This window comes from Camelus ferus, chromosome 3, assembly GCF_009834535.1.
Source record: "Camelus ferus isolate YT-003-E chromosome 3, BCGSAC_Cfer_1.0, whole genome shotgun sequence".
Classification (NCBI taxonomy): Eukaryota; Metazoa; Chordata; class Mammalia; order Artiodactyla; family Camelidae; genus Camelus; species Camelus ferus.
Genome location: NC_045698.1, coordinates 54714593 through 54732543, shown reverse-complemented (window position 1 = coordinate 54732543; position 17951 = coordinate 54714593). Strand labels below are relative to the sequence as shown.

The 17951-nt window shown below is 37.3% G+C and overlaps 1 protein-coding gene across 3 annotated transcripts in view; it reads right to left on the bottom strand.

Moving 5' to 3' along the window:
- ATG10 (autophagy related 10) overlaps positions 1-17951 on the bottom strand; it is a 213536-nt gene that overhangs the window by 12405 nt on the left and 183180 nt on the right. For all 3 annotated transcript variants that reach the window (XM_032475438.1, XM_032475417.1, XM_032475427.1), the window contains one exon: positions 57-154. In XM_032475438.1, the coding sequence (XP_032331329.1) occupies positions 57-154 (98 nt within the window). The remainder of the gene's footprint in view (positions 1-56; positions 155-17951) is intronic.

The following is a 17951-nucleotide window of genomic DNA, read 5'->3' as shown; positions in this document are numbered from 1 at the left end:
GATTTACACTTTTAAAATAAGAGTGAAAGCCAATATATCTTGATGGTGTTTCTTACCTATTGATTTTTCGAGAATTCTTTACCACAGGAGTCATGAATTCATTTGTCTTGCAGGGATGAAGTACAAAAAAGGGTTGTCCAAGTATCGGATGCTCCTGTAACGATCAGAGTTGGCCCAGGATTGCCAGCATGAGTTTACTTTGAAAAAATTAAAATACTTAATATGTTTTTACTCCTTTAAAATAAAGGTCTGTTTTCAATTTTAAGGTATTAAATTAAGATACAGCTAGATTCCTATTTTGGAATAAAATTAATAACCCAAACATGAGAAGTTGGTGAGAAGAAACTATTTATTGATAAAGTAGTGCAGTCAGGTGTAGTACGGCGCTCAATACACATTGCAGATACATCTGATCAGTCCCTTGAACGCTCCTTTAGCTAGTACTTCCTTTGGCCTATAATTATTCTTCAGTTTTTCCTCCAGGATGTCTATGAAATTCAGGAGCCTGACCATCTGAACAAAGTATCCCACTCTCCTCTTTGTCAATGGCAAGGGGACCAAAATCACTCACATACCTTTTTAACATAAATTTTGCCAACATGTTGATTGTTTCAGGCCTGTGTCCAGGGCCAGTGGGCACATGTCCAGTGAGTGGATGGGGTAGAGGGTGGGGTGGGAAAGGGGCATGGCTGGCACTATTTAAATTGTACTGCTTCTGTCTGTCTGTCTGTCTGTCTGTCTGTCTGTCTTTCTCTTAGTTTCTCTGTTTATCTGTTTGTCTCCTGTCTCTCCCAAGCTTATGGAGCTGCTTTCACAATTTAAAAAACCATAAAATGGAACTCCACTGCCTTTATAAGAGAATGACTGGATGTAAGATACAGGTCATTGCTGCCTGGTTAAGGATGAGGACATCACTTGGCAAGCAATGGGGAGAAGGCTTCTATGCAGTGAGTGATCTATGCACAGATCCTACCAACAGGAAAACAATTACTGTTGATAAGTTGTTCAGTTGCTTACATTGTGCATTACCCATTATGCCAGAGACTGCAAACTCAAATACTGCTATAATCTGAACATTTGTGTCCCCCATCCAAGTCTTATGTCGAAATCCTAATGCCCAGTGTGATGGTATTAGGAGGTAGGGCCTTTGGGGAGTGCTTAGGTCATGAGGGTGGAGCCCTCATGATAAGATTAATGCCCTTATAAAAGAGGCTCCAGAGGGCCTGCTCACCCCTTTCTGCCAGGTGAGGACACAGTGAGAAGTCGGCAACCTGGAAGAGGGGCCTCATAAGAGAGGGCCTGAGACCTCCACCTGGTCTCAGACTTCCATCCTCCAGAACCGTGAGAAATACACTTCTGTTGTATACCAGCTACCCAATCTGTGGAATTTTGTTATAGCAACCCAAACAGACTAAGGCAATTACCTATGAAGAGCAGGCAGGTGACCTGAAGGGGTGAGGCCAGTTAAATGCACCAGCAGGTGTCAGGGACGGTGGGGACCTGGAGAGTGTGCCCAGCCAAGGCTGTGCTTGCTACTCTGTTCCAGCCAATTGTACCATGTGGGAATGCAGGTTCAGCGTGCCAGGTCTTTCTGTTTGTCAAAATAACCTAGAAATCCAGATTTTTTAATGTAAAACCTCCTAAATTTAAATGTTGGCACAATTTTTTAAAAACATGATGTGGGCCAAATAAAACACAAGCCCATAGGCTGGATTTGGACTAGGGACTGCCTCGCTTCTTCTGCTAGCTTCTTCTTTTCTCAGCCTGTCCAAGGAGAAGCTGAACTCAGAGCTGTCTGGGGGAAGAATTATGAGTGGCTGTCCCTGCTGCCTCTACCATCCAACCCCAAAACATTCATGTCTGTACCCAAGTGCACACACCACCCACATGAAACGGGGGGGACAGTTCCACTTGTAGGAGTGACAATGGGTGTGGAGATGTATGGATGTGTGTGTGTGTGTGCGTGGGTGTGTGTGTGTTTGTGTGGCAAGGGCTAAGTTATCTGCTGGGTGCAGGCTAGTGTGTGGCTCCCTGAGTGCCACAACCAGGTGTCCTGATTCTCATACACAGAGCCTGAGCTCCCTTCTCTCCAGCTCTCCCCACCCCTCATTCCTGTTACTCACCAGACCCTGGGTGCTAACACAGCCCAGACGTGTTATTGCCTTTTGGAAGTTCTCCTGTCCAACTTGATTCTCGCTTCCCTTCTCTTCCTTTAAGTAGTATTTATTCAGCACATATCTACTGATCATCTCTTATGTGTCTACCAGGAACAGTTCCAGATATAGTTAGGAGATCTCTATCTCTAAGAAAAACCAAGTCCCTGATTCCACCGAACTTATTTCCCAGTGCAGGAGACAGCCAATAAATACACAGAACAAATAAGTAAACAGGATAATCCAGATAATAATAAGTGCTGTGCATAAAACAAAACAGAGTAATGTGATTTTGGAGGGATTGTGGTAATAATTAAGATTTGGTGAAAGGGAAGGCCTTGGTAGAGGGGTAGTCTTTAAGCAGAGATCAGAATGGCAAGAGAAATCCAAGTGTGCAGTGAACATGTTGGAGGGAGAACACCCTAAAGGGAAATGAGCATGGAAAATGTGCACAGGAAATGCAAAAGAATTTTAGAATTATCCTGGACTAAAATAATTACCGTTTAGAGGGTTGGAATTTAAAAGGCTAAATTTAGCGGGGAAGGTATAGCTCAGTAGTAGAGCACAGGCTTAGCATACACAAGGTCCTGGAGTCGATCCCTAGTACCTTCATTAAAATAAAGAAATTAAATAAAAACCTAATTACCCCCCCAAAAAAAGATTGATTAAAAAATAAATTTTTAAATAAATAAATAAAAAGCTAAATTTAGTCTAAATTCTTCTTGGATTACTTACATAATAACCAAGAAGGATTGAAGAGCAGTAACCAAATCTATGAAGACATGTTACCTTCTTTAATAACATGAAACCTAGACTTTAAGGATGGCATTACATGGAACACTCATAAAGGGTAGAGTCAGTTCAGCCATGCAGCCTCCATCCCTCTCCAAGAGTCACTCTCCCCTTGGCGGGCCTTGAAGATTACCATGGCCACTTTTATACTCAGGGTGAAACTCCGACAACTTTAAACACTTGAGCCTGAGCTTCCTGTAGCTGAGGTAGAATGGATTACTCAAACATGCTGCTGAAAGCCTGGAAACACTGAAAGGGGAACAAACACACAGAGCAATAGGGCTCTTAAAGACTCAGACTGTTACAATACTGGAGCTCCCAGACCCATTTGAGTCATGTGGGACACTAGGAAGAGATCTTGGCTGGGCCTTCCCTTTCTGGTCCTGCATGGTGGATGGAAGCACTCCACAACCACTACCCAACAGTGTTCTCCAAGACTCCTAACCCCTGGTAGTTCAGTAACTTGAGGAGTTGGTAACTCTCATGAGGAATGGCTTCATCCTACAGACAAGACCTCTTCCTTACAGGTCTATGGCCTAACCTTTACAAAGCCTCAGAAGGATAGCTATATCAGAGTATAACATACATCTGAGCGATACAGGCACACTTAAAGTTCAGGGGCCCATTTTCTAAACAGATATGTTGCTTCATATCACAATGCAACTCTTCTCATTTGATGCTGCTTCATAAAGACTTGGACTTCATTCCTACAAGTCATCTTTGCTCGTTCCATTTAGCCAGTAGATAAGAGCAGGCTTGGGATCTGCAGTTAAGAGTTGAGTCAAGGTTTGCTCTTCTACTTTGTAGCTGTGAGCTTTGTTGGCAAACCACTTAACCATTTCATGTCTGTTTCTTCATCTGGTAACTGAGACTAATGATCGCATCTGCCTCAGATTGATTGTGACCCTTCAATGAAAAAACTGATCAAAACAGTGTCTGACATATAATATGCACTTAGTTGGCTAATACTATACAAACCCACTGATATCTAAACAGACAGGATAATAGCACCTGGACATCCAAAATGTGGTCTTATAATACCCTATAACAAAGCCCAATTTAAATATCTAAAAACAAGAAGCTCCTATAGAGTTTACAGCATGGTAAAAATATCACTGACTAGTATCTAAATGTTTAGGAACATCTGACAACTGATTATAACCAAGGGCAAGAAAAGTCTGAATGAGTAAAAAGTCTATGTATATACAGCAATTAGAATTACCAATATATTGGTTTTCAAGACAAATTAAAGGAAAATAATTTAAATAAATGTAAATTAAAATAAAAGCTCAAGCACTTCAAAAATACTTTGGTAATCTACATCATTTTAATATTCATTTTTCCTCAAACAAAATAAAAACACATTAACATTTAAAGTTATATTCTAATAAAATAAAATGCATGATAATGCTTGTGTGAAACACCTTTCTAAATAATCAAGACTTCCAATGTCTTAGCTTTTAGAACAGCTTGGACAGTTCCTGAATACAGGTCTGGCCACCTGAAAAAAAATTTGTCCTCTACTAAGAAATCATGTTTATATAATTAGACTGAATATACTTAAATGATTGACTGTCTTTAAAAATCAAAAGTTTAAATTGTATTTTAAAAATAAAAATTATGTTGTTTCTCTAAGATGCTTTGGTTTAAAAAAGCCAAGCTATGAAATGCTGATCTTCCTAAAATTATAATAAGGGATATTTGTGTAATCTTTTAAGAAAAGTTTTATAAATAAATAACAACAGCAGTGGGCTTCTAGCTATAGCAGGGCTTCTAGCTATTTGCTGTAGAGGTCAGCAAATCTCCTTGAAAAACAAGTATAAAACTGAACAAAGTTGTCAAAAAAAAAATTCTGGGATGTAGAAATCAACCAAAGGCAAACAAAAATTTTGATAAATATTTAATTCATGAAGAGCTGCTAGAACTTAAAGTTAGGCACACAGAGAGTTTGCAATCTTCTTACCTAGAAATACTCCCATATCGCACTCCCACCAATCTCCACCTGGCTCCATCAACAGGAAAGTTTTACAAGAGTGAGTTGGCCAGAAGAAGCAGTAGTTGTGCTGCCAGGAGGACTGACTTGATTTCTAACAGACAGAGGTAACTACTGCCCAGTGGCATTAGCAATAAAAATATCAAAATAGGTACTAAATGAAAAGGAAGACCTGCAACTATGGTAGCCTGATGGTACAGTCCCAGGTGAGGCAAGCAGCAGACCAGACAGAAATCTAATGGGCAGATCCTGGATGTGAGACAGCTATACAAGAACTAGCTAAGTTCTCCAGGCATCCTGGGCTGATGGAGAGCTAAGCACATGTTCAGGGGAGATATAAGAAGCCCTGAGGAAAAGTAAAAGCTGATGCCAACTTAAACATTAATTGAAATTTGAATGTGCTCCCAATCCACACACATAACCATCAGCAAAGGAAGGAAGCCTTATAGGCTTGAGGTATTTGAGCACAACCTCTGTCCAATCATTGGCTAACCAGAAACATATGTAGACATAGCTGGAAGCCAGGCAAAAACATAAAAATAAGAATGAAAGACAAAATAGCAGAGACATCAACGGCCACAGAGGAGGTAAATTCTGTAGCTAAAGGCTAGGCAAGTTACTAAAAAAAGCAGACAAGAACGATAGCAACAAAAACAAAAAAAGACAGCCATCAGGGAAAAATACTGGAATCCAGAAGAATTAAAGAAAATTGTGTTTAAAGAGTTAAAAGAGAAAAATTATGACAGTATCTTTGCAAGTTGGTAATCTCAGTCAAGGAATACTAACTATAAAAAGAACCAAACAAATATTTGTCTTTGGAAAGTATAATACAGAAATTAAAAATTCACTACATGAATTCAACAGTGTGTATGAGATGGCAGTAAAAAGAGTTAATGAATTTGAATATATATTAATAGAAGTTATTCAATCTAAAGAAAAAAATGGAAGAAAAATGAACAAAGCTTCAGAAAATATCAACCATACCAGCATACACATAGTAGGAGTACAAGAAGGAGAGGAGAGAGAAAGGGGCAGACAAAATATTTGAAGAAATATTGGCCGAAAACTTCTAAACCTTGATTTGAACCATTTAATCTATAGATACAATAAGCTCAACAAACCCTAAGTAGAGATCCACACCTAGACACATCATAGCCAAATGGTTGATAGCCAAAGAAATCTTAAAAGGAGCAAGAGAGCAAGAACGCATCATATAAAGAGGAATAAGAATACAACAGTGGCTGGCTCCTCATCAGTCCAGACAGCAGCAGAAAGACATAGCCAAAGTTCTGGGAAAGAACCTTGTAACTGTCAATCAAGAGTTCTATATCCAGCAAAACTATCCTTCAAAGATGAAGGCTATATATATATACATTCCCAAAGAAACAGACAGAGAATTCCTTGCCACTAGACTCACCTTATAAGATATACTAAAGGAAGTCCTTCAGGCAATAAAACAAGAGGGTAATGCGAATCCACAGGAAAAAATAAAAAGCATCATAAATGATAAACACAAAAGATGAGCTAAGTATTTTTTCTTCTCTTAATTACGTTAATAGACATAGGGTTTTATAAACACAAATCATAATACTGTACTGTTGGGTTTAAAACATACATAGATGTAATAAATAAATAACATGACAATAATAACACAAAGGAAGAGGGGGAATAAAACTGTGTTGAATAAAGTTACTGTATTGAACAAAGTTACTGTATTTTAGCCAAATTAAGTCAGTATTAACTGTGCTCCTATTGTTACAATGCTAGTAAGGGTATTCTTTTAGAGAGCATTTAGAACCCAAAGAGTCCTTCTTGTTGTTAAGTAAATCCTTTAAGTGTATTATTAATCATGACCACTCTTCTAGCAATATGTTAAAAGTACCATAATTAATTACACAGTTAAACTATATGTAGTCAACATCCAGTGCTTTCTCAAATGTATCAGCTTCTCTTAGTTGTGAGAAATTAACCAAATCATTAATTATTTTTCAAATACAGATGGAAAATTATTATTAAAATACTCAAAATAAATCCTTATTTCTAAATATATAATGAATATAAGGCCCTTGAGTTATTAAGAAAGTAATAATGATTACATAATGTAGAAAAATATAGTTTCCCTGATGTGATTAGAATTCATTCTAATTCCCTCATTCATTTACTTAGCAAACATTAAGTCTTCTTGTCGGACAATTTTATAACAATTTAACCCTAACTAAAGGCAAAAGATCTGTAATTCAAGAACGTGGTTAATCCTCTGGATATTCTAATGCTGCAGAAGTGACAATTCAAAGAGCCTTGCTACTTGAGCCAATTCTATTTTTTCAGTTTATTCAATCAGCTGATCCTGCAAGCCAAGCAATTTGTATTCAGACAAAGTAAGGTAGAGAGTTTACAAATAATTTGAGTCATCTGATCAGTGTAAACAATCTGGATAATATTCTCCAAGAGCCATTTTTCTGCAATGGAAATTTTTTAACGCTTATCCTATCAGGAAAGATTATCTGTATTTTCTACTTTCTCTATCAGACAGCAGAATCAGAGATGAAAGCATCTTTAGTTGGTTTAGGAATTATGTGCTGGAGTTCAAAAAAATCTAAAATCCTACACCTTATTTGTTTAACATACCATTTTCAGAAATGGAAGAACATCAAAACTGTCAGGATCTTTTTAGTGACATGTCTTAGATCAATTCAGAAGGTAAATTTGTGTGAAAGTGCTACCATCTGCTGTCAGTACTAATGAACTGATGCAAATCTGAGCTGAGAAAAATGTCAGTGTGGAAATGCATGCAGCCAATGAACTGTGTTAGGCGTACAACTCAATAAACACTTCTACTGGAACAAAGTTCTGCTAAATGGTTTTCCGTGAAAATAGAAATGATGGGTCAGATTTCTATCTCTAACTCCAGAGGAGTTACAGTGGCACATTCTCTTACGAAATTTAATTTAGCAATGGTTAAATGTCTCATAAAATAAGTCTGACATGAATACTGTGAACTGGTTCCAAAACTATTAGATATGACTATCACAAGGAAATGATAATACTGCACCTTCATTCTTACATCTAATAAATATGATGAGTTACTGGGTTCATTTCTTAATTTTCTTGGCTCTCTAGGAGGGCACAAACATAATTTCACATGCTAAGCTTTCATCCAGTTTCATATTCCAGACTGATGAAATCTGCCTTCCATTCTGGGCACATTCCTTAGAATGAAGAAGGGTAACTCATCCTGCCCCCTTAGGCTGGAAAAGGAAAATGGCCATTGAGCATGTACAGTTATCAGGCACTGTACTAAGAGCTTTGCAGGGGTCACATTTCCCAATAGCTCTTCAAGGAAGGCTGTATTATTGACACTTTGGAGAACAAGTTCCAAGAGATTATGCTTACAGTTGTCTGTGTAGTGAGGGGCAAAACATCGAAAGCGCACACTCATACACTGCACCCACTCATCCCACTGACCAGTGCTGGTGTCAAGGATCATCCCTGGTTTTTATCCTCTCTAGTCTGCCTCTTAAAAAATCTATTTTTAAAAATTTCAAGTGAATGCATTTTCATAAAAATTATAAAAGCAATACATAGAGAGAGTTCAGAAAATACAGAAAAGAACAAAGAAGAAAGGCAGAATAATCTAAAACTGCCCCACTCAGATTTATTCCCTGTTTGGTGAATTCCCTTTCAGATCTTTTTATACACACCTTGTAATTTTCTGTTGCTTTTTATTCACTGAACAGCTAGTTATCGAGTGCCTACCATGAGCCAGTCACTGTCATGTGTGTCTTTTGTCAGTCTTCTCTAAGAATCTTCGCCTCCTGCTTTACTAATTTCTGTACTTGCTTTATTTCCCTTCTATAATTTGTTCGATTTTCTTATTCATTTCTATTAGCTCTTTAGTTTTTTTTAAGGGATATTGATTCTTTTCATTCATTCAACTATCATTGTGAGCCATGCACTGGGTCAAATGTTAGTACTACAGTGGTACATAAACTGATAACCTCTGCTCTCATGGAAGTTGCTGAAATATTCAAAATATTTTTTATTTCCAAATTGTTATTTATCTTCAAATTTTGTTCCTGATGATTTAGATAGGAAACAATATTAAATCAATCAATCAATCATTTTTCTCCTTTGTTATTTCTTTTATCATTTTTATGTTTAAAAAATCCTATTCAGGATTAGAAAACCAGATATTCACCTATATTTTTATATAGTTTATCATGAAACTACTTGCTGCTCCCCAAACATACTGCTTTTTCTTACCTCCAGGCCTCTGTACATGTGGAATCTCTCTTCCTGGAACACCCTCCCGACCTCCCTCACCTACTAATGGCCATTTCTTCCCTACACATCCCAGCTTTCTTTACCCCAACCCTGTATCAGGTGTCCTCTCCTGTGTTCCCTCTTCACCCATGCTTAAGCCTACTGCTTAATTCCACACTGTCCTGCATAGGAAATTGATTGTTTACAGGAGTCTTCCTATCTATTCTGATTATCGTTTTAATCTCAGCATCCAGGACGGTGCCTTTCATCTAGTAGGCACTCAATAAATCTTCATGGAACTACTACATAGACAAAGAAATCCTACTGTGACAAAGTAAATTGTTTCTGGCACATGCAGCCTGTTTCATAAAAAGGAATATTTGTGCAGGAAGCATGAATGGCCCCCACACCACTGCGGGGAAATGGAGGAGACAGCAACATTCTCTCTCCTTGGCACAAGGCCAAGGACAGCACCTCCTGTACATTCATGGAGTCCCCAGATAAGAAAAAGCTTCAATATCTGTTTTCTGAAATATTTCCTCCAAAGTGTATCTAAGAACAAAAAGAGGGTTTGAGGGCATGGTTGGGAATAACTCTCTACATTAAAAACTTTTGTCAACTTTGCAATATATTCTAAAATCTATTGGTTTCTACATAAAAATAATATCCTTTATCACCATTTAAAAGAACTGATGCAAGATGCATATTTTAATTGCATGAGCTAGTATACCCTCTGCAATATCACCATATCCCCCTGAGATATGTTACTCAGACTCAAAAGCAGATCAAATACTACTAAAATATATAATAAGCTCATGCCTTTCTACTTGACTCACTCCTTTATTACTTCATGTGTTTTTTTACTCATGCATTCAATAAACATCACTGAATACCTATTGTGGGTAAGACTCCATGCTAAACCTCCATCCATCTAATCATCTGTCCACCCCACTCACTGACTCAACAAATATTTATGGAGCCTGTTCTATGTACCAGGTACTGTTCTAGGCACTAGAAATACAAGCACACTCAAGACAGAAGCAAAATCTGCTCTCACATAGTTGACATTAAGTTTTAGGTACTAGAAAGAAAAACACAAATCCCATTCTCTCAACTCTTCGTATTTACAGTCAGTTGCACAGTCAGTATTAAAAGTCCCAGATTGCACGGCTAGAGGAGAAAGTTCCAAAGGTAAAATAAGTTTGTCGCTACTCACTTCCCTTCCCTTAGATTTCTAAAGGGAATGGAAAAGCAGATCCCCAGAGAGAACAGCAGTTTCACCTGGTATGATTATGGGGGATGAATAATAGGACCTGTGACCAGAAACAAGAAAAACTGTCAAGACAGATGCCCTCTGTGGGAGGGATTTTTTTTCATCATTTGGAGAGGAGACGTGGAGAGGCTTCACACTCTAGAGAGGACTGTATAGGCGATCACAGTGGCACTAACATAGAATGAGATGCTCCCCACTATAGGATGAAGGGTGTCCTGAAGTCAGAGAGGAGCTCACCAGTGGCCAGGCCTAAGCCCCCACACATGGAAAGACCACTTGTTCCCTGGAATGATACTCGTGGTATTCAGGTATCAAGAGACATGATGCCCAAACTCAACTGCTGTTTCCACCCTGCAGATCTATCGCTTGTTGCAGTTGTGCAATTTCTGTAATGCTGTGGTGAGTGCCCTGCAACTGAAAACATCAGACTGTATACAGGGTGTATATTTTCATGAGCTGAGAGGGACCTTGAGTCGACGGAAATAGGGCCATCTTCTCTCCTCATCTCTCCCCATGCACTGTTATGACACTCGCAATTCAAAGATTACAGAAATCACTTTAATACATGACAGATTATGTACCACTTAAAAGGTACAAACCCAGGAATATGAAAATTCAGAGAAAGGAAAGGTCACTTCTGACTATAGGAGGAGGGAGCAGGAAAGACTACCTGAAGATGTGGTATTTAATCTGGTCCAGACCTTAAAGAATGGGCGGGACTTTGAGCAGGGGAAGAGAAGAAAGAATGTGGCAGTAGAACTGAAGACAGAAAGAGGCTATTACAAGTTTAATGGGAAGGGAGTTAGGTGAGAGGCACACTTTCTTCGTTTGAGTAAGACTAACAAGTTGAGTGCATTTGGAGGAGAACAAAAAAATGCCCACTTATTTTGTTGGTGGTGGTAGTGGTGATGGTGGGTTATTAAATGACTGAGGCAATCCCTGTTAAGTTCCAAAGCATTACAGGATGTTATCAACATCTATACAAGACAAAGAAGCAAGATTTGACAAACAAGCAATCCTCTCTTATTTTTGAAAAAAGTTTTGGAAAAAAACAGGAAAAAAAGATGGAAAGAAGATATACCCTAGCATATATTTCTAACCTTAGTAAATGTGTGAGGATATAGTTAGAAAAACAGTGAGAAAATACTAAAGAAAAAAAATATGCGGAAAGAAGTGAAAGTCTTGGTCAAGCACCCAGAAAGGTCAGCAAGCTATGGTTTGCTCTAGCTGCACCTGCTGACATTCTGTGGCCAGTTAGCTAATTAGAAATAAAATTCTAATGGTGGTTGGAAAAAAGGTAGATTAAAAAAAAAAAAGACAGTTCTTCAAATTCATATGCTGCACAGAAGCCACAAGTCTTCCTAGAATTTTTATTAAAAATTACAGACATCAGAGCAACAGTTCTCAGATACCACCTCCTCTGCTAACAAAAACTTTCCTTTCATGGCTCCAGAGGGAGTCCAGAAACTAATTCTCCCACCCCTGCATAAATCTACAAAGGGCTCCCTCCTTGGGCTGCTGACAGTCCCAACCCCAACTCCTAGATTAGAGAGCAGAGTTTGAATATATTTATAGAGTCTATGTGGGTTGTTGCTTTAAGCAACACCATTAATATGCCAGAATTCTGAGTTCTCAAACTTACTCAGTTATCAATTTGTTGTACATAATTTAATCTCTCTGTATTTTGATATGCAAAATGGAAATAGCATTGCTGATACTTCACAGGGTGAAAGGAGATAACCAACAAGACCATTATAAAGCTTGCTGGGGGAAAAGAAGAGCTTATGTAAATGTCTATTAATTAAACAGGAATGGCTGCACAACTAGGTCAGGCATGATGATAAGACCGAACAGCCCACCCCAGCCACCAGCATCAAGAAGAAGAAATGAACATTTAATCCTAATAGCACTTGTTGGTTGCATTTTATAAAGAGTATCAAATTGTAATATTCTGTAACATAACACAGAGTAGCATATTTCAGACCATGCTCAAAGAATTCTTTGATAAAACATAAACTTATTAGAGACAACAGACAAAAACAAAAACAGAAACACAAGCCAATTACTAATGAAGAACTTGTAAAAAAGCTAATCAAAGCTCTCATCCAGAGAAAATGAGAAAATCTGAGGCTCAGAATGATTTTGTATATTGATGAGATCTTATATAGCATCACAGAAAGAAAAATAAAACAGATTTAAATGAAGACAAAAAGGACTTTAAGTCTCTGTTTAAAAGCCTTGTTATGTTCCATATCAATGTTTCTATTAAAATGTTCTGTTCGGGTGGAAACATTCATTTTTTAAAAATACCAGATGGGTGGTGCTGTCAAGTGGACACTCTAGGTTTCCTGTCTCTCTAGTCAAATCCTTGAGTGTTGAGAGGGCCAAAGAGAAGACCCTTCACTCAGCCTCCACACATTTTGTAGAAATTTGCTCAGAGAGGTGGCTTATCCACCCTCTGGCACTCAGAAATGATGGAGCCATGAGCGCATGTCCAGTTTCAAGGATAGAAATTAATCTTTCCGTACTAACGCCAAGCCTGCTAAAAACTAAATGCAGCGCTTCAGTATGAAACAACTTGCAGGCATTACATTTATTCTCTTTGTCTTAAAGGAAAACAATTGGGATCTTGTGCTTTCCAAGCATTAATTCTTTTTACCCCCCTTCCACTGCATTACATAATGGTGACAATTTTGGGCTTAGTAAGTCTATTTCCGGGACACTCACTAAAACAGTGACACCACTTTAGAGAATGTTGGAGTATAACAGAGTGGTGAATCAGCAATCAGAAAAGTCAAGGATTTTCAAGAACAAACTTACAAAACAGCCTAATTTATTGGTAACTAGATATTAATGTCTGGCAACTATCACAGAGGAAGATATTTTATAAGCAACACAAAATAAAATAGCAAGTCTGTTAGTATAATTACTTTTTTAGGATGGTGCCAAATAGAATTTTAAAGCAACAGAAAAACATACAGATTAATCTTTAAGATGATTTTTTAAAACACCACAATGCTTCCCCTTAGATAAATATCAATATAAATTTCTTACAAAAGCACCTCAGTTTACAGCCGACAGTTAGGTATCTCCTTCCTGCTTCTTACCATATTTTGATAATAAAAATATTCTTTTTATTCCTAGAAGCAGATTCCCAGTGATTTCTTCAAGTTAAAATCAGTTTTTCTCTTTAGAAGCACTCTAGAAAGAGACTCCATGAAGAAAACTCCTAAGGATGTGATAAACCCATTACAAAGTCTATTATTACTCCTCTAATAATGAAAAATGTTAGGTAGAGATCGGACCTATAAAAATTTAGCTACAATGAGATACTTCTCCCACTTTTTAGTGGACTAATCATTTGAAACTAGGTAACAAAAACAATGTTACTAATAAGCTATAGTATTAAGAAATCATATTTTTCTATATAAAAATATAATCACAGATTTTTTTTCAGGCAATAATTGTATCCTGGTATTTTGCAAACAAGTGTTAGAGGAATAAACTGATACATGTGGGCAAGAATGGTAGTTTCTTATCTTTAGAAATATTTTATTAAAAATGTAAGCAACTTAATAATGTCAGGATAAAAAATGTACACTCTATCCCATTTCCTGACCAAATATTTCTCCACGGTAACTTCTGTTGGAATCTCAAGCACTGATTTTTACAGTTTGGATCTAGTTCAGTATTTTCTAGACAAGAAAATCTAGAACCCCAAAAACAGTCTAAAACCGAAAAAGAAGACCAGTGCCAGAAAACACACAGTCTTCGCACATGGACTCAGGAGATGAACCCTGATTTAAAGGCTGAGCTCTGAGCTCACCATTATTTTCTCCCCATGGCCCTTCAGACCAGCAAAGTCAATAAATCTCATGATCGTTTCAGACTAGGTCATCCTTGAGTTCTTTTTTCTTTCCTCTTAAAGGTTGATTTCTTGCCAATTTTATTGATATCTACCTACCCACCTATCTATCTTTCATAGTTATGTACACAGTAAATAAATAATTTTATGACTCATTTTCCGTTTAGCTCTTAACATTATTTCATACTTTCCTATATTTTGCATAATCCTCACAACATTTTAGCTACATAGTATTCCATCTGGCTAATATAATAGATATTCCACTATTAGACATTTAGATTATTTTCCAGTTTTATACTGTTATATATGTATAACAGTATAAAATATATAGTGTGTGTGTATATAACAAAATTTCAGTAATGAGTAAAAACAGTCAGTGGGGATATTTACATGGCTGTTGATCTATATTATCACATTTTCCTCCAAAATAATTAAATTAATTGATATCACTACCAATACAAACTACTCAACTACTCCCTCACTGTTTTAAGTAGCACTGTTTTAATGTTACAATTAAAGCATCCTTTGAAATATTTCACAGACACATCACACAGACTCCATAAAGACTCTAAGCAGCTTGCTTGGGCTTTATGCCACTTTTGACTTGGCCATAGGATGTAACCCTTGGTAATTACTGACTTGATTCAGGAGAACATATGGAGAAGGCTTAGAGCTCAGGGTGGGGTTGGATGACTCTCCTGAAAGTTTGTAAACACATCATGTCCCTGGATGCTGCTTTTCTAGGATGGCTGAGGTAGGTCAGCAACTTCTGAGAAATGGTATGCCAAGGCCTGAGCTCTCAGAGCAGGCCTGCATTATCTGAACCAAGTTTCCAACAAGCTGGTACTGGGTCTCCGAGGGTCATGAAAATAGGCCAGAACAAATCACATTAACTAAAGCTTATGCTCTCCTCGGATTCTGTGCCAGTTGGTATAAATATGGCTACAGTATTATCATATCACTCTTCTAAGAAGCTCTACTTTCCTTGGCAAGGGTCTGGAAAATACTGTTAAGTGAGAAAACCAGCACACAAAATTGTATATTCATTATGGTTACAACTATGAATATGCTGACATGAAACTTGCCCAGGAAGAAAACGGCATCTAAACTTTCACTTTGAGACACGGCATGAAATAAGAATGAAAACTAAAACTGTGCACGTCAAACTAATATAAATACAATTAGCAGTAAACACACCTGAGGACACACACATTTTCTTCAATACTTACTTTTTTACATAGAAAATAGCCCATTTCTAGCATGTTCCTCAAAAGGGGCTCATTCATTCTTTCTTGTCCTAACTGGTGCTCCTCCAGTAGTAAGTAGTAAAGGTGCCTTTTACAGCATGAAGTAAAACTCTCAGAGCCTCCATCCCAAAGTAGACCCTCCCCATTTCTGCCGCAGGGTAGGACCCACTCTGAGAGGGCACCTTCTGCAAACAGATCAAGGGATGAATCCAGCTCTCCCTTCAAAGACAAGGGCTCTCTCCCAGGCATTACTAATCAATTTGGGAGTACACGTGCAGTCTACACTCAGACCTGCTCTGTAAAGCACCAGAGATATCTGGCCAAATTAGTCCACACAGAATCAAACCGACTTTCTGCCAGAGGAGCCTCAAAATTCTAGAATTTTGCTTAGTTTCCAAACTTGATATCGAAGATATTATTTTTAATACCTATATTCTTAATATCTAGTACTTAGAAAACATAAATTATCCAGGTAATTTTATACCTCTACTTTCACTTACACCTTTACTCCTATAAATCAGTGTTTTATTCCAATGTCTCTGAATGTTTTTGCCTGCACACACCCATATTTAAAAATACGTATCTACATACCCCAAGGCACAGAAGATAACTTCTAAAATTTTTCATTAAATAGTTACAAAGGATGTAATTTCCAGTGTATTGTAAATATGGACAGTTTTAAAAACATACTGTTTTACATAAACATACAATTTTAAATAATACTATTGTCACTCTCTTAAACACAGTCAAAAATAAATGCATATTGCTACCCACTATCACTCATTTTAAAAATATATGAACAATTGGATATTTTATATCCTTCTCCTTTAAATCATCTCCATTCTGCTTCTCTCAAAGAACTTTATCCTAATGTATATTTTATGCTTAAAAGCTTCTTATTGATCTTATTCTTGCAAATTAAAAAAATACAGAGAGAAAGGAGTTTACTTTTCAAGATTTCCTGTGACCATATTGCTCCAAGTGTTAACTAAGACATTGATTGAGTTGTCATTATAATTATAACAGTACTCAATTGAGCAAAACAAAATATAAAATTTGATAAACAAATATACAAAGTGAAATACTTTTGGAAATCATGAGTGACCAGCATCATTTAGTATGTATTACAAATCATACTTTCTTCACATGTGTATGAATCCACTTAATCCTCACAATACCCTACTATTATTAGCCCCATTTTATAGATGCAGAAAACTAAGGTTGAGAAAGCTTAGATTCCTCAAGTTCTCAGAGCCTGGATCCACACACAGTCTCTGGCTCCAGAGCCCAGGCACTTAGCCACAATCCTATACTTCCTGACTCTTAAAAATATGGATTGGGGCCTGGGGAGTGGAGCAATATACCATGGTAAGGGATGGGAGGAGTGCGACGTGTGTCTTTGTTTTGCACAGTCAGAGAAAGGCAAAAGGGAGAGGTAGGGAAGAAAAATCTCGACCATCAGGGACTTTCAGGCAGATGGATTTTATGAGAGGGTACCTATGGAAAGAGAAGATCTGGAAATTAATTCCTTTAAACCTCTCCATACCCACATACCCTTTGGGATGTCTTCACATCCACTCCAGGGTATATATACTACAGTTTGAATGCTATTGGTCCACTCAATCTCTGATACACCAAAAATAAGAGAAGGTTTTGTGAAACATTTTGAATGCTTTAGAAACAAAATTTAATTAAAATTTAAATTATTTTAACCCTTGAATTCTATTTTAAAATGGCAGTTAATTTTGATAATTTGGAAGGGCACAAATGCTAAAATGTTACAGGAGAGTAATAAGCATAACTATAATCTACATGGTAGGTTTATAATGATTAGATGTAATGCATGAAAAGATAGCAGGTCAGTAATAGAGCCATGCATCAAATGCTTCTCTCAAAATCTTTATTTGCATTTCTATTACTGAAATCATTTCCTAATAATGAAGTTGCCATGAGAGAAGCTCCATTACTAAGGAATCACTGTTACAGAAACAACGTTATTAAAGCATTGCTATGTACAGGAACTTTTATTAGGATCATACAAGTTATATATCATTGTAATAAAGCTTCCATTATAATCCTAATTGCATAAAGCTGTGTTTGAATATAGCCATGCTAGAGCTGTAGGACTTTTAATAAAGTATCAAAATAATGCCTTGGTAATAGGATTGTTTAGGATACTAATACTTCAGGGAAGGCTGAACTGACTAATGGATGGCATTTATGTCACTGTTTATACACGCTCCCCCAAGAATTAAAAAGAAAAGTGAAAAGAACCCTCATGTACCCAGTGGCATGCAGTGTGGAAATGCCTGTGTTGAGGCATGCACACCAGCTCTCTTTGATATAACAGCTCAGTATGACCAAT